Below are 25655 nucleotides of genomic sequence, written 5' to 3' on the forward strand. Positions count from 1 at the left end.
AAGTTACCGTGATATTACTGAACTTGGGGTTGGAATAGATGCTCACGTTCTCACTGTACAGGCCAGATCTGGTTCACCACTAGATAAAGACATGTTGGGGACAATTGGAGATATTTGAAAGTAGACTGTGGATGATATTATTGAATTTATATTGACTGTCTTAGATGTGGTAATGGTAATGTGATTGTGTGAGAGAATGCCCTTATTCTTCTGAGATACATGCTGAAAAATCCTGACGGCATCCTGATGTTTGAAGACTACTTTCAGATATATGTGGACGTGTGTGTGTGCGCGTGCGCGCGCACATGCATGCATGCATGGGGGGCGCAAAAGAAAATATACCAAGAGGTTAGTAGTTGATGAAATGGCTGAGGGATACATTGGTGTTCATTAATGAAGCTGTCCTTTCAACATTTCTGTGGGCTTGATATTTTTTTTAAAAAAAAATTAATTTGTTGCCAACAGAAGATTTCATATAAAAATCTAGATTTAGTTTCTATTGAAAAAATCCTAAAACCCGGGAATATTGGGCTCATGCTCTCAAATAGCACCATTTAGCTGAACTTAATAGATGGTGGATGCGCTTTCCAGTCAGATCTTATCTGGCCCTCTTCCCTCCTTTGGGTTACCTTCTGACCCCTGTGGGCCTTTGCATTCGTGCTCCTGGTCTAGAAACTCTTCCGTGAACCTGAGGTGGTCTTTTAAGCTAGCTTCCATTGAGTTCTCCTTTCAACTCAATGGAGAAGGAAAAAAAGGAAAAAAGGTCATGCCTACTCAGTATTCTATTATTGCCACTGCTTCTGTAATTATTCCTCTTCTTGTGCCCTAGGTTAATATCTAAAACTAATCTTATGCTTTCTCAAACACATTTTACCAGCTCCCTCTGCTGACCCTTTCTGAAAGGATGAAACTTCTCAAATTCCTTATAAGTTCTGAATTTTAAAATCACACTTCTGGGGTTAGAGAACTCTAGACATGGAAGAACTTAATAAGGTGATAGTTCCCTAAACTACTTTCTCCTTCAGACAGCTCCCACGCTGGTTCAAGGGACAAGAGTCAGAGTTCAGTAGGTAGAACGAACGCCTGTTTCACTGAGACCTGTGATTTGGGGTGACGGCGCCCTCTAAAGGCTATAATGAGAACAAAGCGCTTACCACGTGCTTCCCTTTAAGTTTAGGACTCTGCCGGAACTGTGACGTTTAGGAGGGTGGGGGCAAGAGGCAGAAGTCGTTCATGTCCTTCGAATCCAAAAGCAGTATTCTAACGCGTCATTTAGCCCTCCCTTGAGATCACGGAAGTCTCAAGCTCTTGTCCTACACAACTTATTTTTCCTCAGTGATAACTTTCTGCTGTCATCAGCACAACAGGAAAGACTAATGGTTTTTGTTTTAAACTGAGAGCACTTTGATTCAAGTTAGCCTGCCTTTATTTTTCTTTTAGAACAGACTTTGAGTTTCGAGATTTTCTTTTTACAGACGAACACTATCTTTGACTATTGGCTTTGAGAAATAATTTGTCAGAGTATCTGCTCTATGCCAACAAGGTAAGTGTCCTGGATTTTTTTTTTTTTTTAATGGGGAAATGTTTCCAGAAGCTGCTTTTGCAGAGGATGAATATTCTCCTTGGTGAGTGCATTCCCTAAGAGTGAATGTGATTCTCTTCTTCAGGAGCCCCTTGATTAGGTTTAAAGCAACAGAATTAAGGAGAAAGTGAGGAAGCAAAGGAACATTGTAAGAAAATAAAGTTATGATGCAGGGGGAAACCATCGACAGGAAGGTGTTGGTGAGAATAACAGAATCATGAGACTTTCTGTGATTCTAGACTCATCTCTGATTCATCTGATGGATAAGATGGGAGTGCCAGACATTGGGAAACACAAAAGAATCCACAAGTGGTATGATAGGGAATCCTGTAACAAAGTCAGAGCATTGGTGGGGTGAAAATAAGAAATATAAACAGATCAAATTCCAAACTCAAATATATCATAGTCGATTACGTGATTTGCAAATCACCCAAGTCTCTCCATGTCTCAAAAATGATTCCTACATTTTCTGATCTGTCGTGGGGTTTTCATGATCAAAAGCCCAGTTCAATAGTTTAGGGCTTAATTCTGTTAAGGAACTAAATATAAGCAGCCTTTGAGCTACAAAGGACCTTATGGTTACAGCACACTTTATAGTTTACAAAGAGCTTGCACATTCTTATGTCCTCCGATCCTCCAAGCCTGCAGTATTCTTCCCTACCTTTCAATTCACATCTGTTTTTGGCACCAATTATTTGGCATTCATTTTTTAAAGAGTTCTTTCAAGCTAGAAGGGAACAAAGAGAAAACTACTAGAACCTTCTATTTTACAAATGTGAGAACAATTTCACGGGGAAATCAAGAATTTTGTCCAAGTTTATGCAGTTGGTTAGAGGCAGAAGCAGAATTAGAACTGAGATCTTCCAACTTCCATTTCACTTACCAACTGCCCTTGTTCACATAAAGATATTTTTTAAATGGCTGCCCCCACTCAGAAATTCATATTCTGCAAATATGGTAATTTTAAGAGGTGCATTCCCAATTTGTTTTTGCTGCTGGTTCAGTATCTAAGTCAGTCTGTAAAGGACAAGGTGTTTTTGCCCTGGAGAAACAGCCCACCCTGTGTCTCTGACTACGTCTCCAGGCATAGCTAAACAGCCCAAGAATGTGTGCAAGCGTTTGTACCCAGAGCTCCCTGCCGCCATAGGACATCCCACATGACACAGAAGCTGTGTGTTGGCTTCTCTCCACACAGTGGCATCTCCTTGTGGACAGTCACTGGGTCTTTTATTCCTACTGTTATTTAGCCACTGGCCATCATCTTTGGGGCTCCCACACCTGCCCTTAGAAGTACCCAGGGTGCGTCTGTTGAATGAATTAATTTGCCTCCAGTCTATTCACTGCAGCACATTTTGCATTTTACCAGGGCAGTTAGCAACCATTTCTTTCATGTTATTATTGCAAAGACAGAGCACAGCCAAGATCTGCCAACCCCAGACCTCCACCTACTGGCCTGGAAATTCCAGCATTCTTATTGGTGGAGCCATTTATTTCTGATTAGAAGCTGTCTAGACCTCCTACTCCTCAACCCAAAGGAAACCACAGGTATGTTTACCTACTTGTTCCCAAACTTGTTGATCAGTTTTATCTGTGTGAGCTGTCTTTTCTAGGGAGAAGAGAGGAAAGGAGGGAGACACGGAATTGGGGAGGAGGGAATGCACACTAAGTAAACATTTGGTGCTCGGCACTTTTGTGTAAGTAATGTCACTTTGTTTAAAACTGAAACAATCCTTCAACATGGGTATTTTTCTTATTTTATAAAAATCTTAAGGTGTTTAAGTCTTAAGGTGTTTAAGGTAAATACCTCTGGTCGTTCGGGGTCACATGGCTAGTCAGCTGCAGAGACAGAGTTCGAACTCAGTTCTGATGCCTCCAAAGTCTGTTCTCACTGCAGCCTACCTAGCTCTCCCAAATCAATAGAACCTCTTAAATAAACCAAAGTCTAAGGGGAAGAAGTGTAAGTTTTGCTATAAGTAACAAAGCCAGGCACGAAGGTCTCAACCTTACAAAGGGCAGGATGGCAAGTAAGATTTGGAAACAGGCAGCCTTGAGAAATACCTCTGATCCTCATTGCAAGTCCCTAGATCTGCTCCAGGTGAGTCCAAGGGGTCCAAGGGCTCAGAGGTCTTCTTCTGCCCCCTGTAAAGTCATAAATTTACTATTTCTGTGCCTGCAGGTCCTGATCTAAGAGGCAAGCTGCAAAGCCATAGGGACAAAGTCCCCCAAGCCCGTGCCAAAGGTGCAGCAGCAAGCTGAGCACAGGGGAGGGGAAAGGCTTAGTAACAGGAAATCACAGGACACCTCGGGCTCTCAGACCAACGAGATGCGCACATCCAGGCTCAGAGTCAGAGACCCAGAGACACTTCAGACTTGGCCTCTTGTTAGCAGTGTGACCTTAAGTCATGTCAAATGATGATGCTGTATGTTCTCCCATTTCCTGGTGCTTAGCGATCAATAAATATTTTCTCTCATGGTTGCCCCAACTCAAATACCACTATGATAAGTGGCATAACACTACAGAAATCACATAAGAATTACACAGCAAGATCATTCTTCAAAAAGTAACTTGTGTTCAAAGGCAAAGTCAAATCAGTTATAAATATTTTATAAAACAAATGCTTGGAGGTCTCCACTGCTCTTGATGTGTTTTTCAGTTGGCCAAGGGGGTTGAGGGAAAGGCAGCACCTGACACGTCAAGGGCCTGAGTGTGACATGATCCTGATTTGCTGGAATTAACTAACTCGTTAGCCCATCTGATCAAAGCCAAAGCTATGTTGAGGCGTACAGAAGCCCAAATTAGGGCCGGCTCCGTGGCTTAGCGGTTAAGTGCGCGCGCTCTGATGCTGGCGGCCCGGGTTCGGATCCCGGGCACGCCCCAAGGCACCACTTCTCCGTCCAGCGCGAGGCCGAGTCCCACGTACAGCAACTAGAAGGATGTGAACCTATGACATACAACTATCTGCTGGGGCTTTGGGGGGAAAAAAATGAATAAATAAAATCTTAAAAAAAAAAAAAAAAAAAAGAAGCCCAAATTATAAAATCAAGAAAAACTGGTTATAAATCTCCAAGACACATTTTTCCTCCAGTCTCCCCTGGCAAGCATGGGCATCCACATTTCCGTATGACCTCATCTTGGACTCTAGAATGCCCCATATGACTTTCCTTGGGAACGTTGTTCTGTATTATGGTCAATCTTGCCTCTGTGTCAGGTTTAAGAACCTCCCTCAATTCATGAAATATCTTTGTTGCATGATAGGACATGGCCCAGGACCAGCTGTTCTTCAGGACTCTAGATGCTTTGAATAAAAACTAACATGTATGCTGGGTGCCATTCCTAGAGTTCAGAGCAGCTAGGTGCCAGCAAAGGGCCCCTTTCTTACTAAGGGGATCTGAAGTCCCGAGGGGATCAAGGTCCCGGAACACTAGCTAATAATAGGAGCTAAATTTAACTGAGCACTTACTATGTAGCAGATACACTCCTACACCCTTCCAACATGTATCAGTCATTTAGTTTCATACAAATATTTAAAATAGGCATTGTTATTATTATTATTTCCACCTACATTAACTGATGATAAAACTGAGGCAGGGAGAAGATAAACAGGTAGCCCAAGGTCACACTGTTAATAAGTGAAGGATTAACCTAAATCCTAGGATTTAAACCAAAACAGTCTGATTTCAGAGCCCCCAATTTTTTTTTTTTTTTTTTTGGTGAGGAAGACCAGCCCTGAACTAACATCTGATGCCAATCCTCCTCTTTTTTGCTGAGGAAGACTGGCCCTGGGCTAACATCCGTGCCCATCTTCCTCTACTTTATATGGGACGCCGCCACAGCATGGCTTAACAAGCAGTGCATCGGTGCGTGCCCGGGATCCAAACCAGCGAACCCCGGGCCGCTGCAGCAGAACACTCGCACTTAACCACTTGCGCCACCGGGCCAGCCCCCAGAGCCTTCAATTTTTAACCAAGATGTCATTCTGCCTCAGCTCAAAGGTGAAAGGAGAGTATTTATATCACTAAAAAAGTTGGGTTCTGGCGGCCAGCCTGGTGGTCTAGTGGTTAAGTCTGCACATTCCACTTCAGTGGCCAGGGGTTCACAGATTCAGATTCCCGGCACGAACCAATGCACCGCTTGTCAAGCCATGCTGTGGTGGCGCCCCATAGAGAGGAGAGGAAGGTGGGCACAGATGTTAGCCCAGGGCCAATCTTCCTCAGCAAAAAAGAGGAGGATTGGCAACAGATGTTAGCTCAGGGCTAATCTTCCTCAAAAAAAAAAAAAAAAGTTGAGTTTTGTGACAAGGGCTCCCTTCCAGCCTTGTCATATAAAGAAGCTCTGCTCGACCTTCTTCCAACAGAGCAAACCATGGCCAAGCGAGTTGCAGTGGTTGGAGCTGGTGTGAGTGGCCTGTCCTCCATCAAATGCTGCTTGGATGAGGACCTGGAGCCCACCTGCTTTGAAAGAAGTAATGACATCGGGGGACTATGGAAGTATACCGTGCGTAGTTCAGACCTTCCCACCTCTGTCAGTCATAATCTGGCCATTTGCTTTGTCCCTGCTCAGGTGTGGTGGCTTTAGCCTACTTTGGTGATCAAGTACGGCAGCAGCACACTGTCACAACACAAGCTGGGGCATGGTGCCATGCTAACAACACTGTGCAGGATGCAGTGTGATAGGGGGTGAACCTGGAGAATTGTCAGAGCAGGGGCAGGGACAGTTGGAAGAGAGAAGAAGGAAGAGTTGAGTCTGAGACGTACACGTAGAAGTTACGATGATTTCTAGACCATGGGCATTCTAAGACATAGCAGCAGAGTGTCACATTGGGTAAGCTGAAAGGCATTGTGAATATGGAGCAGAGGACTCTAGGGATGATGGAAGTTGGCATCAGGGAGTGGAGCCCCAGCCACCAGGCATGGGAAGAGAACTGGCAAAAGTGAGGCAAGAATCCAGACCTTGAAAAGTCGGGGGGGCGGGGGGGGGGAGAAGCCTTCCCATTATCAGAAAAAGAGGAACCCAGGCACTGATCAACCCTTCTTAAGAGTGGAATATGCAGCCCAGTGGGATATGGTCAGGGCTAGGCCAGCCATTAGATGACATGAGCATTAGAGAGTGGGGCTGGAAGTGGCTAAATACCACCTGCCTCTGGCCAGGATTGGTCCTGGTTACTGGGTGTGGCAGGGTCTTCAGTGGGGATCGAGGGATCTGCCCCAGTGGTGGTGTGTAAGGTGTTAGAAGATGGGAAGCCCAAGTACTAAATGCTTCAAGGGGAAGAGAAGAGCAACATTCAGTGGGACCTCAATGTGGGGCAGAGTACTTCAAACTGGTGTGAATGAGGGAAGCCTTCATGGAGGAAGTGGCATTTGCCAATCTTTGATGGATAGTGAAGAAAATAGAATAAGCAAATATATGTAAGCAGGAATGGTCACAACCCTAGGATTATAGTGTACTAGGAAAAAAAATTCTTATAATGTACTGAGAGTTTCATCAAGCCACCAAACGTCAACATGGAAAGAAAGTATTGGGTCTGGTTTGTGTACCTTCTGCTATTTGACCCCACGATTGGTTTGGTTTCCTTCTCCTATTCTAAAGCAGTCTAGATTAACTTTAGAAAATAATATTGAGTTAAACAAAAGGAAAAATACAAACTAAACATAATACCAATATCCACAGTCAGCACTATTAAAATTTGTATGTAATTTCTTCCAGTCATATGTATACTTTTTATTCAAAAACGCAATTGTAGTATTACTTTCATCCATTCAACAAGTACTTATGATGTCCCTCTACCAGGACACAATAGGGGACAAGATAGACAGGGACCCTGCACTCCTTACAGTCTGGTGGAGAACAGAAACAGTAAGCAAATCATCACAATGCAGTGTGATCAGTTGTATGTTAGAAGTACAGGGTGTCGTGGGGCCACAACAGCTACCTTATGCAGATCTGATGGGGCGTAGAAGGCTTCTTAGAGAAAGTGACGGCTAAGAAAAGACTTGAAGGAGAAATAGAAATTAGTTGCAGCTGCAAGAAGTTCATTGGTGCCTTTAATATAGATCATTTTGTTTTGTTGTTTTGGTTTTTGAGTGATGGAGATTGAGACGAGACAACAAGTTGAGCAGTCCATGAGAAAACAGAGGCTGCGAGTGCATGATGATTCTTTCATGAAGATTGAGAGAGTACAGAGGGACAAGGCTGGAAGGGGACATAGGTTGAAAGGGGGCTTTGTTTGTTTCTAAAACTAGAGTCTTCAGTATTGTAAGTGCTGGTGAGAAAGAGCCAGCAAAGAGAGAGTGACCAAAAATATACATAGACAATAAACAGAAAAATCAGCAAGAAGTTCCCTGAGCAAAAGCAAGAGGAAGAAGTCCAGAGTATGAGTGGAGGGATCACTCATGGCAGGGGAAGAAGGAGAAGATGAGCAAGTGAGACCATGGGCCCTGGGTTCATGGCGTTGTATAGGGGAAGTGTTAGTCTTGGAGAGCCCTGTTAAACTTTGTTAGCTTAGCTTCTTTGTAATTTGAGAAAGATACTGTATTTAATCATTCCAATCCCACCGATGATTTCTGGTAACTATAGCATGGAGACCCAAGGCTAAGTTTTCCTGGAACTCTTTACAAGTGGAACACTAACTGCTGATGATCTCTGCTCTCTTCCTCCTGTCTCCTCCACCCCGTCAGGCTAACTATGCTTTCACCACAGGAAACTTCTAAAGATGGGATGACCAGGGTCTACAGGTCATTAGTGACAAATGTCTGCAAAGAAATGTCGTGTTACAGTGACTTCCCATTCCAAGAAGATTATCCCAATTTCATGAACCAAGAAAAATTTTGGGACTATCTTCAAGAATTTGCTGAGCACTTTGACCTTCTGAAATACATTCAGTTTAGGGTAAGACACCTTGGGTTGTGAAGCTTGATGAGTAGGGCTGGCCCATTCAGCGATCTAGTGGAAATGGGATGCTTAAGTAAACTTCTTCCTGATTTTGTCTCTATATGAATAAGCCAGATAATAAAGACTCCTCATTTCTGCTTCTCATGTTTTCCTCAAACAAATCATTAAAATAATGAATTTCCTGATTCCTCCTCTAAATCCAAACTCTCATTCAGGATGAAATTTAGATTTTAGAGAGGAAAGGAAAAATCAGTTTTGTTCATGAAACCCATTGGGAAGACATGACTAGAAGTCTGAACCACAAAAATTATAATGGGTCAAAACTCATTTTCCTAAATTTTTCCCATGCATCCAGTATTGTAACTCATCTCCTTCTGGCCAGGAATAACGACTGAATGTTTCTTCCTCCCAATGAAGGCATTCGGACGTTTTGGGTCCTAGTCCATATGACTACTTTTGAGACTTGGCACAAGTTACTTAACTTCTCTAGGAAGAAGATAAACCAATATTGACAGATCTCCTGTCATGGGACTGTCTTGGCCCACTCAAAATAACAGACATGTTTACCACACCAATCACTGCCTGAGGTCCCAAGGTGATTGGTAGAAAGTGTTTGTCTTTTGCTTTCAGACCACAGTGTGCAGCGTAACGAAGCATCCAGACTTCTCCAAAACTGGTCAGTGGGAAGTCGTCACAGAGACAGAAGGGAAGCAGGACAGAGCTGTCTTTGATGCTGTCATGGTTTGCACTGGACGCTTCTTGAATCCCCATTTTCCTTTGAAGTCCTTTCCTGGTGAGTAATTTCCACCCGATGCCTACTCTTCTGGGTTCTTCTCGAAGAAAAGTTACTGATTTGTAATTGGAAATAATTCCTAATGATTATCGACAAGTTTATATTCACCCTCAGAAATAATATGTAAAAAATAACTTTGAAAGATAGAAAGCACTATGTAGGTATCAGGTCTTGTTACTTACTTATTAATATAAATGTTATTATTATTTTTTAAGCTTTAGCATGCCTGTCTGATTCAAGTTCAGTGATCACATCAGGCTCAAAACTATCATATCTGTCATGAAAAAGTAAAGGCTTTGAGTTTTGTCATTGAATTACAGGTCATTTAAATCAGCAGCGACCTGTAATTTAATAACTTGAAGGAGGTGAGACTATAAGGAGACTTGACAGATTTTTTTTTTTTAAGAAACAGACCAGAAATTATACATCCAAAGGAATATTTTCACCCTTCAAAATAGTCACCACCATACTAATCCATACATCTCTTATACTGGGGCCATCAACACAAAAGAGTTTTAGAAATTCCCTTTTGGAAATGCTTTTGACTCCAACAGCACATTCCTTTTAATATTCTCACAATTGGAAAATCTCCATCTTTTGAGATCAAATGAGGATTACTAAGATGTAGTGAAGCTACTCTTCTTCTGTCACTTTTAATTGGCCCTAAAGGCAATTGAGTAAGTGAAGTTTTGAAACTTCTTTAAGGAATTGAAAGAACTTCTAAGGAAGGAAGAGTGTGAGGAATAAAGCTTGCAAACCTTGACCAATATAAAAAAATGAAATATAAATCTTATAAATGTAATCTCAAATTAACAAAATGTGCTATTCAAAAAAAATGTGTTAAGAGAACGAGTGAGAATTCAATACATAATTTTACAAAGAAACAATATTGTAAATAGTGGTTCATCTTCGGGCTTGCTGCTCCTCTGGGGGCTAAATACACAATTGCACAGTACTACAGGAGTATATAACCACCTCCTCTGATAGTGTTTCTATGGGGAAATGTGTTACAAGTTTCAAACAACTGATACTTTTGGAATTTAGTGTCTTGTCGGGTTTGGGATGGCTCACCCTTTACTTCTAACTTCCTTTAGCTCCACTTAGACTATATGTAAAGAATGCTGCTGCAAAAGATCAATCAAGAGCTGACAGGGGAGGAGCCTTGTGGCAGTGTAAAGTGTATCAACTGGCAGAGATGGTCCGAGGAAAGGGACTGGACAAACATAAACTAGAATAGCAAGGTGGTCTTGCTTGGATCATTTTGAGAGCAAACATTTCTATATACCTTAATGACCTCTGGGAAAAGAATGATTTCAATAGAAATATCCAGGTGCCCCTCTCTTTTGCCCTAAAACTCATATTATGGAGAAGGAAGAAACCCACTCCTATGGACTTCAGAGACTCCGGAGGAGGAGGTCTTTGTTTCTGACCAGGCTTTAGAAGGATCTGTTACAGGGTACACGAGGACAGATAATCCCAATTTCCTCTGTGTTCCCAGAGTGAGTATCTTGGTGAATGGACATGGTGTAAGGTTTCTGGGGAGTCCTGGTCTGCTGCAGTTCCCTCGGGCCAATGGCCCTGGATATGTGGCCTCTAGCATAATGGTTATGAACAAAGTTCTGGAGTGAAACAGCCTGGACCAAATCCTGGCACTGGTCAAATAATCTTGGGTCAACTTAATCTCTCTAAGCCTCATCCAAGTGGAAATGAGTTCTCTTCTTATAGAGGAGTCATGAGGATTAAATGTGATCATCCACATAAAATATTAGCATAGCACAGAGCACACAGTAGGCACTCTATAAACAAACATTAGTCACTACTGCTATGAGTCATGACCCACTGTGAATGATTACCCACCTTCTAAGAATTAGTCATAAGAACCTGCTTCCTAAGAGACATGTGATTCCCCCAGACTAAGAAGTATTTACTCCTCTTGGTTAAGTTGTAACCCTGGCCTATTTCGGGTGGCGTGTCCTGAACTCCTTCAGTGGAAAAGTAAATATCTCAAACACCCCAGCAATCCAGAAAATAACATCAAGTAGCCTTATGATTCCCTCAAGGAAATGGCAGGGCATTGGAAGACAAAGCCCTGGCCAAAAGCCAAATAGTTTGGGAATAAATACAGCAATTTCTGTCAATCTTTACTTACACCAGAGTGCAAGAGAGCCACAGCTGTTTGGGTAATGATTTAAAATGCTGTCAAAACCACTCTGACATCTGGCTAAAGTTTACTCTTTTTAAGATTCTTTTTCTGCTTTTCACTAATACCACAGTATCTTTCACAAATAATGTTAAGACTAATGTCGACATGAATGTTTTAGTTGGGAACATTTTCTCCATATAGAAAGTATCAGGGCTATTTCTACCCTATCTATCAAAAAAATCCATTGAAAAGATAAGCTTTGTCTACAAGGTATCACCTTGTTTTTAGGTATATGAGTTGCCTTTTACTTTTTTTCTTGAATTAGTAGTTTTAATTTACCAAATAGATTCCTTTTTTTTTTTTTTTTTGGCACTGCATCTTTGACATAATCATTGACTCAGAACTACCTGCACATTCTAGACTTTTACCTGGGTCCCCTGCTCAAATATGCAATTATGAAGAACCTATCATTTGCAAGGCATTGTGTTGCATAACATGAAAGATACAAAATCTATGAACCAAGGTGGGGCCCTCAAAAAGCTACTTTCCAGCAAAACCTCAGTAAATGGCTTGAAGCTCCATTCTCTAATGCATTCAGTGCACACGCTGTGTCACCTTCTCGGAACCCTCTAGTGCTCTTCTATTCAAATTGCTAATCATCCTTCAAATGTCGTCCTTTGAAAAAAAAAATCACCTCCTCTAGGATGCCTTTCCTAGCTCAGTCTAGGCCAGATGCCCCACTGGAGCCATTATAATACCTCCTGTTCTGGGAGGCAGTATAGTATGCTTGACAGCTGAGCTCCAAAGTCAGATGACCTGAGTTCCTGTCCAGGCTCTGCTACTTACTGCATGGCCTTGGGCAAGTTGCTTAACCTCTCTGTGCCTCCCTCTCAGCATTAGTAAAATTGAATAATAATATTGTCCACTCTATGGGGTTGTGGTGAGGTTTAAATTAATTAATATGTATAAAGCCCTTAGAAGAGTTCCTGGGACTCGCATAAGGGCTAAATAAATGTTAGCTATTGTCCGTTTACTTATTTCTCACCAGAGATGAGCTCCTTGAGGGTAGAGACTGCCTTTTATCCTCACAACCCCTAAACCTAAACCTGGCGCATACAGTGTTGGAAGGGTGGGTCATGTAAGGTACAATTATTAACCAATTATATTTTTTTTCTTGTAGTGCCCTGCAGACCTGAACTGCGGGGCTTGTCCTTCCCTTGCCTCTGGTTGCAATTTGAGGCAGTTTCCACTGCTTTTCTGCTCACTCTCTGAGAAAGAAAAATCCTCTGATCACTTTAAAATCACCAAAAAATTCTCCTTTTCATAACCAAAATGTCCTCTCATGCAACTGTCAAAACTGGCAACTACACGTAATGGTGAAGCTTTGGGCTGACAGCTGCAGTGGGAAGAGATGGTGAACACGGCTTCTCCCTTTCTCTGCCAGTTCCTCCTCCCACCAGACTCTTCATCCACCAGCTGTAGTTTCTGAATCTTCCAGATTTGAAGTCGAGGGAAAGAGGAGAAGTATTGCAGGTCAAATGTTTTCCTTGACTGGTGCCAATCAGGTGCTAGTTTTCTCCAGCCTTGGAGATGTCTAAGATTGATGCTTTGTGGGGTGCTTTAATAGGTTCTGCTTCAGAGAAATGCTTTGCCACTGGGGATCTCTCACTGCAGCCCGTTGCTGCAGGCCACACACTCTTGAGCTGGCCGCTTACAACTCCTTAAATCCTAGTTCCTGCGCAGGTCATCTCCACACAGACAATCTGTTAAGGTCTCATTGCCTGTCCCAATGGCTACCTTGTGCAAGGTCCCTTTAGAGTGGCATCAGACGGGCTCTCTCCTACATGGCTCTCATCTGGCCCATGTGAAATACTATGTATCTAACACTGCCAACCTGCTACCAGTGCAGCCAGCGGCCCTTGAAGGTGGTTCCAGTCACAGCCTTTCAGGCATGGGTCAAACACCAGTCTCTGTGCTCCATAGACTCCAAGAGTCAAGGTCTCACAGTGGTCTCTTTGAAGCCCAGTGAACCTGGCTCCATGTCAAAAGGATAGAAAATGCCACCGCACTTTAAATGCTTTCATGAAATTCTCCAATTTTCAACTCCTGGCCCACTTCAACTTCAAGTCCTTGTTAACTTTAAACAAATAGCCAGTTGTTTCTCCAGCAAAAACGAGTTTATTCAGGATCAGCAAAGCATTGCAATTTGGGGTCTGCAACCATGGTGAGCCATGTGCAAGTCTCCCAGCAGCAAGGGGGTAGAGATTCTTTTATAGAGGGGAAGAGGAAGTTGGGAGTACTATTGTAAACAAAGAGTCCATTGGAGGAATTGAGAGTTTGATGTGTAGTGGCTTTTCATTGGCTGAGCTGTGACAGTCTCTCATTGGCTGAGCTTCTTGCCGGTCAAGAAGAGGAAGTCTTTCTTCTTCCTGTTGGGCTCTGCTGTGGATGTAGGGCATGAAAGCTTCCCTTTTTGGCCTCCTGACTCCAATTTAATGAGGTTTCTGTTTATTAATTTGACATCCTCAAGGTGGGTGAGGGGCCAAGGATGACAAAACTGGTCTTCTATGTACCATTCTTTGCAAACTCTGCATAGTTGGTTTAGCACCTCACTTGGAATGTGGCAACTATTGTATTTAGTTTTCAGCTTTTCTGATCTCAGCAGGCAAAGAATCCTATTAAAACATCATGTTATATATAGTAGCTATTCAATAAATGTTATTGAGTAAATTAATGAATCAATGACTGAATGGTTGGAGAATGATATATTCTAGGAGATAGTTTCATCTTTGTACATTAAAATTTCAAAAGTACTTGAAGCATTGTGGTGGGAGGCTGCCAGGTCCTCTAAACTGCAGAGCTTCCCTCTCTGAGTCTTTGTCAGTGCTTCGTCTCATCCATCAATGGGTCTAATGGTCACTGTCACTGGCCCCATCACTGTTGTTTCCTCTGGCACCTCTTATAATTTTCATTATAATAATGGAATAATTTCCATTGCTGCAGCCTCCACTGTAAAGACCTCTGCTTCCACTGTTACTACCATTCCTAGTTTATGTGAATCCATGATTTATGTCTTTTATATATGCCACAGAGATAATTACCAAAAATAAATAAAGAGGAGAAATATTTGGTAGCCCTTCTCACATATGTAAATATCATAAGTGATACGTCCATTTGCAGAATGTTAGGAGCTTGCAAGTTGAGTCAGAAACACAAATATAAATAAAAATAAAGTCTAAATGAGCATACAGTGTATTAAAGCATTAAGCATACAATAAAGCATAAAGTAAAATAAGCATAAGGTATAAGTAACAGCCTAAATCACAAGAATAATTACTTTATTTACACAAGAACTTGCCATAAAATTTCTTTTGTGGAAAATTTTAATTGAGTTAAAATTCAATTTGTAAACATGTTATATACACAAATCACATTCTTATAGCATATATCTATTAGGTAAAATAACTTGCATCAATAATCTACTCCTTGCCTAGGGTGTTCAGGGTCATGCGTAAGACATTTCTTATTGTCTGCAGTAAACTTGATTTCCCTAAGTAATGGCTTTAAAAGGAAACACTGATACAGAATATAAGTTCTCCTATATTTTTAACAAGGCACGGTGTACTAAATCTATATCTGGGGGCACGGCATCCAACGGGGTAGGGGATGATATGCTGGTTCTACTTCCTGCAATTAGCAGCAGGAGCAAAGCGCTGCCATGTTTCTGGGACTTCTCTTTTCCCACAGACCCTATGCCTGCATACTAGGGAATTATAACTTTAAATATTTCTGATTTTCTGATCCCTCCTTCCACTCAGGAATCCATAAGTTTAAAGGCCAGGTCCTGCACAGTCAAGAATACAGGATCCCAGATGGCTTTGAGGGCAAACGCGTCCTAGTGATCGGTCTTGGGAACACCGGAGGGGACATTGCAGTGGAGCTCAGTCAAATCGCAGCTCAGGTACACCTCTCTGAATCCATGCCCTTACTGCCAGCATCATTTCTGGTGACCGGAGAGGTATTCAAGATTATAAAACACACTGGCCAGTTGCTAAATTATGTGGACACAGAGTGAGGAAAAAAACCTCTGATATCCTTAAAGCTACTCATGATCCTCCCTCAACTATTTAAGAATCCATGCTTTACAGAACTGAACCATCTCCGAGAAAGGTCTAGGAAAATTGTGGATGCCAGACCACGAGGCATTTTTCAGAGATGCTCCTTCAGAAACAACGCTAAATGGGCAAATTGCTCTAGCCAGCCCAATTAGCTTTCTTTTACACTCTCTCTTTGTAATTCTGGCAAAACTTCCGTGTAAGAATAGAAAGGGGAGGTTGTTTTCTGAACATCTCCCAATTTTCTGTTAGAAGTCAGATTTAGGGGGGCCGGCCCCGTGGCTTAGCGATTAAGTGCTCGCGCTCCACTACCGGCAGCCCGGGTTCAGATCCCAGGCACGCACCGACGCACCGCTTGTCTGGCCATGCTGAGGCGGCATCCCACATACAGCAACTAGAAGGATCTGCAACTACGACATACAACTATCTACTGGGGCTTTGGGGAGAAAAAGGGGAAAAAAAGGAGGAGGATTGGCAATAGATGTTAGCTCAGAGCCGGTCTTCCTCAGCAAAAAGAGGAGGATTGGCATGCATGTCAGCTCAGGGCTGATCTTCCTCAAAAAAAAAGAAGTCAGATTTATACTTTGTTTTAAGATAAAAGCAACTGTTACTTTGCCCAAGAAGTGTACATAATGATTTTAGAAAGTCCAAGCATAGATTCACAAATCAGAAATCTATTCCACTTTAACATAAATTATAGGACAATGATTAGATCCAGAAAGAATAGATTTTTATTTAATTCAGTTAAAATTGCTTTCTCTAAACTGCACTTTAATTTCAACATTATTTGCATTTTGAAAAACTGCGTAATTACTGGTACTACAATTCTTTATATTAAACATGATGAAAATACTTAACAGATATATAGGTCAGGTCAAAGTGATTTGTGAAAACAATGACAGAGGGAGAAACAGATAGTGGTTTGTAGATCAATGTACAAATTCACCAGTCCTCTGTTGCTATAAGACCAGAATATTATAAGACCGTTTGAAACACATGGAAGAAAAATACTACAAAATGATGGACATGTATTTATCCTTCTTGCCTTACTTTTTAGGTACTTCTCAGTACCAGAACTGGTAGCTGGGTTCTGAGCCGCTCTTCAGAAGGAGGCTATCCATTAAGTATGATGGCTATAAGAAGATGCCATAATGTTATTGCACAAGTTCTGCCTTCATGTTTACTGAAGTGGATTCAAGAGAGGAGGAGTAATAAAAGATTTAACCATGAGAATTATGGATTAAGTATTCCAAAGGGGTACTTAAATTTTTTTTATTTAATGATAAAATTATTGAATCAGTATTTCTCATTCTATTTTATTCAGAACTCAAAATGTTCAACAATTGTGATGCTGTCTTTGTTTATCCTGTTCTAAGCTTATTTCCTTAATACAATGTCCATCAGGTACCACAGTAGTTCTTGAAATAGGAGTATTCTCTGTCTGGTAGCAAAAATAGTAATTCATGAGGCTAGAAGAAAATGAAACATGAAAACTTTTCATTTCCAGCTTGAAAATCAGGAAATTTAAATTGGCTTTGAGGAATCTTCGAATGGCTGTCACCTACAAATATAATATTTGCAGTATCAGTGAGTACAGATGGCCAGCTCTCACTAACCCTTAATAAATGTCTACTCTGGCTAAATGATTAGAGGTATGAATTTCCAATAGGAATTCCTGGAATTATGTATTTTAATATACATCTGTATAGAATTGCGCATTGGCAAGAAAAAGAAAACCTTTGAAATGCATGTAAGGTCATTAAATGTTTTTTTTTTCTTTTTTTGCTGAGCTAACATCTGTTGCCAATCTTGTTCTTTTTTTTTTTCCCCCTCCCCAAAAGCCCCAGTACATAGTTGTACATTGTAGTTGTAGGTCCTTCTGGTTCTTCTATGTGAACCACCACCACAGCATGGCAACTGACAGACTAGTGGTGTGGTTCCATGCCCGGGAACCGAACCTGGGCCACCAAAGTGAAGCGCCACAAACTTTAACCACTAGGCCATCCGGGCTAGCTCTAAATGCAATTTTTATTATATGATTGACCTAAATATTTTTCTTTGGTGAGATATATTTCAACTCATAAGGAAAATTAATGCCAATAGATGATTTGATATGTAAATTTTATAAAGACATTATGTCTGCTGTGATTGGGTAGAATGATATTCATAATGAAAATATTTATCAGTATAAACAGATTCAGACTTTTTTATTTTTATTCAAAAAGTTTCTTACTAATTTTCTCTTTGCCTAATGTCAATCCTTTGAGGCCCGGGTGATGTGAGACCCAAAACTGCTCATCACACGGGTTGTTGTGACTCAAGCCTGACACTCCAAGGAAAGCATTGCTCCAGAGGTTAATTCCAAGAGAGAGAATTGTAAACCCCAGGCAGGAAAGAGTAGGTTTAGTCATTCTCCACATGCCTCCTAGCGGAAGGAGGGAGACCAAACCTGTTACAGAAACAGTAAGTTGGGGAACTTTGAGTGAGACATCGGTCAATTCGCTCCCTTGGCTTGGCAGACAATTTCCCTGAATTAACCAAATAAATCATTGGCTGAGGGGTCTCATAGATACAACTACAGTGAGTAATTTTCTCCTCTGTGTCAAAGGAAAAAACCAAAATTTATTGTGAATGATGAGCTGCCAACCTGTATCCTCTGTGGGACAGTCACCATGAAAACCAGCGTGAAGGAGTTTACAGAAACCTCCGCTCTCTTTGAAGATGGGACAGTGGAAGAAAACATCGATACTGTGATCTTCACTACGGGATACACATTTTCTTTTCCCTTTTTTGAAGAACCTCTCAGAAGCCTTTGTACAAAGAAGTTGTTCCTGTACAAGCAGGTCTTTCCCTCAAACCTAGAGAGGGCAACACTAGCTCTCATTGGCTTCATTGGCCTGAAAGGATCCATCTTGTCAGGCACGGAGGTCCAAGCACGATGGGCCACACGAGTATTTAAAGGTACCTCGACTCCATTTAAAGCCCTGGTGATCAACTGAGTCTTCAAATTAGTGCCCTATGATTTAGCCAAAATCAAGCAGATGTGAGCTAAAGTAACATAAAATATCAACAAAAAAAAAAGTTTAATGAGTAATTAATTTTATATGTGTATAATATTATGATGTGTGTGCTTATGTCACTAATGTGGCTGAGTGGAAAAAGAGGCTTTGACTCTGTAGATGGGATAAATTTGGATGACAGAATATAATCACATTCTTCAGATTACCTGAAATTATTGGAAGCTTCAGGATCCTATTCTGTTCTGGTCTACTCCAGTCTAGTCTAGTCTATTTACTCCTAAGCTTTTCCATTCATTACTAGAAGTAGAATTTTACATTGCTTCCAAAGAAAGATATCAGAGTAACATACACTGTAAATAAAGTTGGGATCTGAGGAGATAAGAACCTTTAAGAAATGCCTGTAAAAATATTCTAGACACTGGACACTAACTGCTGTTGTTATCACTGTAAGAGCACAAGTGACTGGGTCCAATCCCAACTCTGAAACTCGTTGGCTTTGTGAGGATCTCTCTCAATCTCAGCCCCTTCATCTATAAAATGGTGATATAAAGCCTCTTTTACAAGGATGTTGTAAAGTGGGTAATGTCTACAAGGCAGTTAGCAGGGTACTCTGCACCCGGTAAATGCTCAGGAGGTGATGGCTGCTGTTCTTCCTGGTCCTATTATTATCACTTCTCCCTAAAGTAGGGCAAGTCTTAGATTAGTAAGCATTTTAAAGAATTGCATTTGTATGACTTTTAAATATAAACAGCAATCACAATTGGGCCAACCAGCTGTCCTTTAGCAGAATTTTGTCCTTAATGGATAAAAACAATCACCAATAATTTATAAATAGCACATAACACAGTACTAAGTAGTTTCGACTTCTATCACACTGTACAAATGTAAGAGATATCAACCATACCTTAAAACTGTATGTTGGGGCCAGCCCGGTGGTGCAGTGGTTAAGTTCGCTCACTCCGCTTCAGCGGCCCCGGGGTTCGCAGGTTCGGATCCCAGGCGTGGACCTACACACCACTCATCAAGCCATGTTGTGGTGGCATCCCACATACAAAATAGAGGAAGACTGTCATGGATGTTAGCTCGGGGACAATCTTCCTCACCAAACAAAAAACAAAACTGTATGTTCTCCTAAGTGGGCAAACATGTTATTTGAATGTCAGGGGGAGGTGAGCCAGGAGGAAGAGGAGGAGGAGCTTAGAAAATCTCATTTATTTACATTACAGAAAAATTCCACAGCCTTTCATTAAATTGTCACATATTTTTATTTCTTTAAGACCAATTAAAGTGCTTTCACAGCATTATCCAATTACATTAAAACTACAGAAGACTTTTTTTTTAAAGTACTTTATAATGAGCTCAAAAATGCCTATCAGAATGAGAGAGCTGACAAGACAAAAGTCAAGTTCGCACCATAGGAGGAATTGCTTCACCAGAGAGCCTCCAAGAGGCAACCCAGGAACCACCAAGTAAAGTCTTTCTGGCTTTTTACAGGATAAATGGGACCCTAGTGGCAAATACACTAGAGAGCTAAGTCAGACCTATCTCATGTGGACAGTAACCCCTCACCCTGGGGTGGGCACTTGGCACCTGAAGGGCCATGACTGGGCAGCAGAGCAGAGTCCAGGTGGTGAGACTTGGGAACAGATGGGAGATTGGGAACAAGCACGTCCTCTCAACTCAAGCAGACGGAGCCTCTGTGAGACTGAGAGACTGCCGGGCCCTTTCCAGGCCTGAGGCTCCCCGTGTAACAAAAGTGAAGACGTGCCAAAGCAGGGTTATAAAAATGGGGTCATTTTAAGTGTTTCCATTGAACCAACTAATAGCTATAACACATACACACACAAATACAATGTGGGGGTATATAAACAATATAATATAAATAATATGAGATGTAAATATATATAATATGAGAGCAGATGAAGGGAGTGGTGCAGATGACCAGTGAGGACCAGGCTGAGGGCTGGGCCACAAGGCGTCCATCCTCACAATTCTGGCTGTAGAGATCCCTGGTTAAGTGAGTTTGGAGGGGGATCTTACCTCCAGAAAATGATCTTCTGCACTTGGATTCCCTTCTAAGCTTTGACTATCACATGTCCTGAGGTTGGAGCAGCGGGAGGCCAGACATGACCAGGAAAAGAACTCAAAGGAAAAGCCATGTGTGACTTTAATGTTGTTTCCAATTTTTCTCACAGGACTCTGCAAGATACCCCCATCCCAAAAATTGATGGCTGAGATTGCTAAAAAGGAGCAACTCATAGAAAGGTAAGAACTATAGCTTGCTACAGGGAAAACTTACCAATATATTCCATTAAAAAAAAAGATTCTCAATATAAAAGCCATTCCTAGAGAAGCAGTATGGTGGGTTTGAAATAACTGCATTAAGGGTCAGAAGAACATGTTTTTAGTCTTTACTCTTACATCAACTAGATTTGTGGCCTTAGACATGTCAGTTGGGGGCACCAGGCCACCCCAGTGGAACACAGAGCTGGCCCCCAGCAGAGGGCAATCCTGTCTTCACTTGAACCCGGAACTCCATTTGGTCTTTGTTCTCCTCTCTCTCAGGATGCTCTTTGTCCGCACTTACTGGTGTCTCCTCTTCCTCACTCCTAAAAATTGGTGAACCCAACCTTAATCCTCAGAGCTCTTCTCACTTCTATTAACACTCACTCCTAGGCAACCTCATCCAGGCCCCTGCCTTCAAATGCCACCATATACTCATGGCTCCCAAACTTGTGTCTCTAGTCCAAATCCATCCCCAGAACTCCAGCTCCCTCTAGATATCTGCACTAAGATATGTAAAAGGTATCTAAATTTAATATGTCCAAAAACTAACTCTCGACCTCCACCACCCACCCGCCCATCCTGCACATGGGCTTCTCTGAGACTTTTCCGCTTCTCAGTCAATGGCTATTCATTCCAGTTGATCAATCAAAAACCCTGGAGGGATACTTTTCTCCTCTTTTTCTCTCACACCCCCACCAGAAAATACTGTCAGCTCCTACCTGCAAATAAATCCAGAATCCAGACCCTTCTCTTGCCCCTGCTGCTGCCACCCCAGTCCAGGCCACTTCATCTCTCACCAAGACACTTGCTGTCACCTCTTATCTGGTCTCCCTGCTTCTACTCTGGCTATTGTCTTGACACCACATCAAGAGTGAACCGCACCACATTGCTCTTCAAAACCCTCCGATGCTTCCAATTTCACTGCCAAGAAACTTCCCTGCAGCTCCGCAGCTCGACGGAGCAACCAGCTATCTCTGTGCCCTCCTCGCCTACCGTTCTCCCACCTCACCCACACTACTTCCGTCACTCCAGCCTCCGCCCTGGTCCTCAACATGCCGAGCATAGCCCCCTCAGAACCTCTGCACTTACTGTTCCCTCAGCCTGGAATGTTCTCCCCCTCAGATACCTGCAGGCTCCCTCTGCTCAAATATGGCCTCATAAGAGAGATGCCGTCTCTGGCACCACCGTATACAATGGCAACCCACCCAGTCTCGTCATTGCCTCTCCCCCTTACCCTCCTTTGTATTTCTTCATAATACCCGTTACCACCTGATATATTACATATCCCCTTGGCTGTTTTTTCATACCCTGTCGATTTCCCCCATTAGAATGTAAGCTCCTTGACAGCAAAGACTTTGTCTTATTCCCTGTTGAACACCCAGCACCTAGGATGGTGCCTGTCATGTGAAAGATACTCAATATTTATTTATTGAATGAGTGAATGAATGAGTTTGGGACATCATGAAAGTTTACCAACAACAGAAATAGTTAGGAATAAAGCCTTCAGATACATTATACTCATACGGATATACTTGTATCATAGGCTATACTCACATACTCATATCTGTGTCATGTTTAGTACCGGTACACCAAGTATGGCCCTCTCGACTCGCAATTAACATCAATAAAAATAATTTAGGGGCCGGCCCAGTGGCGCAAGCGGTTAAGTGCGCGCACTCCGCTGCGGCAGCCCGAGGTTCGCCGGTTCGGATCCCGGGCGCGCACCGACACACTGCTTGTCGGGACATGCTGCGGCGGCGTCCCATATAAAGTGGAGGACGATGGGCATGGGCCAGTCTTACTCATCAAAAAAAAAGAGGAGGATTGTTAGATGTTAGCTCAGGGCCGATCTTCCTCACAAAAAATAATAATAATTTAGGTGGTCACATATGTGATGCTTTCTGGTCATGTTCATTCATTCAACAACTATTGTATTTGGACCGATCAGATTTTATGCTCATATGAAATTCGAGAACCTAAAACATTATTTAAAGCTCCTCTCGCAATTGCCTCCTTTAACCATCTCCTTTAACAAAATTAATTACCCTCACAAATACCCTCTGTAGATAAACTCCTCTTATTTTTTTCTTTCCAACATAGAAAAACATTTCCAAACATAGTTTGACTCCAATAAAAAGAAAGAAAATGGCAGGAGGAATATAACTTGAGAATGAAAAGTGATCCATCTTTTTTCCTCTCAGGGGGGTGATGAAAGATAGCAGTGAAGACAAGCTCGACTTCATTTCCTACCTCGATGACCTCACTGCATGCATAGGCGCGAAGCCCAATGTCCCATTTCTCTTCCTCAAGGATCCCAGACTAGCTTGGGAAGTTTTTTTTGGACCATGTACTCCTTACCAGTATCGCCTAATAGGCCCTGGAAAATGGGATGGAGCCAGAAATGCCATCCTGACCCAGTGGGACAGGACACTGAAACCCTTAAAAACTCGATTTGTTCCTGATTCCTCCGAGCCCGTCTCCATGTCACATTACTTAAAAACTTGGGGGGCACCTGTCCTACTTGCTTCTCTTCTTCTGATCTGTAGATCTTCACCTGTTTTGAAATTGGTACAAGATAATCTACAGGATAGAATTTCCCCTTACCTAGCAAGTATCTGGTGAGGATGAATCTGGTTGGTTACAAGGGTTACACCAATCATATTAATTCCATCTCCATATATCTTGTGCAGCCCTACTCTCCTCTCCATCATCACTACTATCATCCAAGGTCAGGTCCAATCATCTCTACTATCATCCAAGGTCAGGTCCAATCATCTCTTATCTGAATTATTGTAATGTCTTCTCTGGTCTCAGTACCTCCTTTCTTGCCTCCCTTTCCAATCCATATTCTACTCTGCTGCCTAAGAAATTATTCTAAAATAAAAATATTGTCACTGTTTCCATCAAGATCCTGGTGGGAATAAGATGGCACTCAAACTATGTAATTTGTGGAAATTTTAATCTAGAGATTATTTCAAAAAGTTTGGGCAGAGCATAGAGAAATCATAGGGATAATGAAATACCCTCAGACTAGTAACAGCAAGGTATTTTTACCATCCCTAGGCCTAATGAGGCAAGGGGAGAGAGCAATTATGAGAGAGAGAAGGAGAGGTTGACGATGTAGAGGGAGCCACCTCTCAAGAGCTGTGACCTTCAGCTGACAGACAAAGGCAGTCCATGGTGACCCCAAAAGTACAGAGCTGGGGAAATAAATTGCCTGACCTTATTCTCTTCCCTCTTTCTGATCCCCTGCCCTGGCTCCCCAATGGCCTAACCTAACCAAAACTCAGAGGGCAAGGTTGCTGACTGTTGTGGATTGAATTGTGTCCCCAAAAAAGATATATCCAAGTCCTAACCCTGGCATCTGTGAATGTGACCTTATTTGGAAATAAGATCTTTGCAAATGTAATCAAGTTAAGATGAGCTTATACTGTAGGGTGAGCTAGATCCACTATGACTGTCCTCATAAAAAGAAGATAAGCGGCCAGCCCGGTGGCACAAGTGGTTGAGTGCATGTGCTCTGCTGCGGTGGCCCAGGGTTCACCGGTTCAGATCCCAGGCACGCACCAACGCGCTGGTTGGCAAGCCATGCTGTGGCAGCGTCCCATATAAAGTGGAGGAAGTAGGGCATGGATGTTGGCCCAGGGCCAGTCTTCCTCAGCAAAAAAAAAAACAAAGGAGGATTGGCAGATGTTAGCACAGGGCTGATCTTCCCCACCAAAAAAAAAAAAAAAGAGGATAAGACATACAGACACAGACACACTGGAGGATGCCATGTGAACACAGGCAAAGATTGGAGAGATGCGTCTACAAAGGATCGCCGAGCAAGCAAACACTGGAAGCTAGGAGAGAGGCATGGAACAGATTCTCCCTCAGAACCTCCCAAGGGAACCAACCTTGCCAACCCCTGGGTTCCAGACTTCTAGCCTCCAGAACTGTGAAGGAATAAGCCACCCGGTTTGTGGTACTTTGTTCCTGCAATCCTAGGAAACTAATACACTGACTGATGTCGTCCGTGGAGGTCAGCTTCCTAAGGCACGGAGCAAAGCAAAGATGATGGAGAGTGTATATGGAAGGGCAAACAGGAAGGATCCAGTGCAGACATGTTGTTTTCCAGTTTAAAATCCTTCAAAGCTTCTCCCTTGGTTAGAGATAATAATCCACATTCCTTGGCCTAGAAGAGGAGACCCTTCATGTTCTAAGTCCCTTTGCCCTCGTCACCAGCATCCTGTCCTGCAGCTTCCCCCACTTCAAACCCTACCATCCAGTACCACCAAACGACCTCCTCACTTTGTCATACCTCCTCACTTTGGCACAAGCTGCTGCCTCTGCCAGGCGCGAGAATCTACCCCTGACTATTTGTCTTTCAAGGGAGTGCTCAATTCTCTCCCTCTGTGAAGCCTGCCCCAAATTCCCAAAGCAGAGTTGACCACCCTGCATAATGAATGCCCCTCAGGTACTGTTGTTATTGCTCTTTTCCTACTGTAGTACAATTTCCTTTTTGTATCTGTCTGCTAATAAATTGTGAGTTCCTGAGAGGAACCATGTCTTGTTCAGCTAAAACACTGCCTGATACAAAGTATTGCTAAATAAATATTTGATGATTGAACAGTGGCCTCATCGGCTGACATTCCTTGTCTGTCCTCTTCTAGCCCACATTCTATTCTTCTGCCAACATGATAAATTACCTCAGCCAAGCAGATGGACCAGGACGGTCCACCAACAGCTAATTTTACAAGTGAAAGTCAATCCATGTGGCAATTAGAGTAAATACAGTTATACAGTAACTGGGAGCTGTGTGTGCTGGTTGAAAGAACTAACTCTGGA

At 42.4% G+C, this 25655-nt stretch overlaps 1 protein-coding gene across 3 annotated transcripts; it reads left to right on the forward strand.

Annotated features, from left to right (window-relative positions):
• Positions 1 to 1305: 1305 nt before the first annotated feature.
• FMO4 (flavin containing dimethylaniline monoxygenase 4) lies at positions 1306 to 25437 on the forward strand. Of its 3 annotated transcripts, none has more exons than XM_087437878.1 (10): positions 1306 to 1543; positions 2989 to 3276; positions 5938 to 6077; positions 8280 to 8468; positions 9102 to 9264; positions 15226 to 15368; positions 16580 to 16779; positions 18131 to 18483; positions 20738 to 20807; positions 23030 to 25437. In XM_087437878.1, the coding sequence occupies exons 3-10, from the start codon at positions 5946 to 5948 to the stop codon at positions 23448 to 23450; spliced, it is 1671 nt and encodes a 556-aa protein (XP_087294004.1). In that variant the 5' UTR covers positions 1306 to 1543; positions 2989 to 3276; positions 5938 to 5945; the 3' UTR covers positions 23451 to 25437. The 3 variants fall into 3 exon arrangements, with proteins under 3 accessions (XP_087294004.1, XP_087294002.1, XP_087294010.1); XM_087437876.1 differs by having other exon boundaries at positions 2989 to 3127; XM_087437884.1 differs by having other exon boundaries at positions 2993 to 3127.
• Positions 25438 to 25655: the final 218 nt, after the last annotated feature.

This window comes from Ceratotherium simum, chromosome 2 (assembly GCF_057802395.1).
Source record: "Ceratotherium simum simum isolate JZ-2026a chromosome 2, ASM5780239v1, whole genome shotgun sequence".
Taxonomy (NCBI): Eukaryota; Metazoa; Chordata; class Mammalia; order Perissodactyla; family Rhinocerotidae; genus Ceratotherium; species Ceratotherium simum.

Bases quoted from the DNA above. Each gene is read 5' to 3' on its own strand.
- FMO4 (XM_087437878.1), top strand. From the start codon at position 5,946: ATGGCCAAGCGAGTTGCAGTGGTTGGAGCTGGTGTGAGTGGCCTGTCC. The intron at 9,265-15,225 runs GTGAGTAATTTC...CCTTCCACTCAG, and splicing joins TCCTTTGAAGTCCTTTCCTG to GAATCCATAAGTTTAAAGGC. The intron at 15,369-16,579 runs GTACACCTCTCT...CTTACTTTTTAG, and splicing joins TCAGTCAAATCGCAGCTCAG to GTACTTCTCAGTACCAGAAC.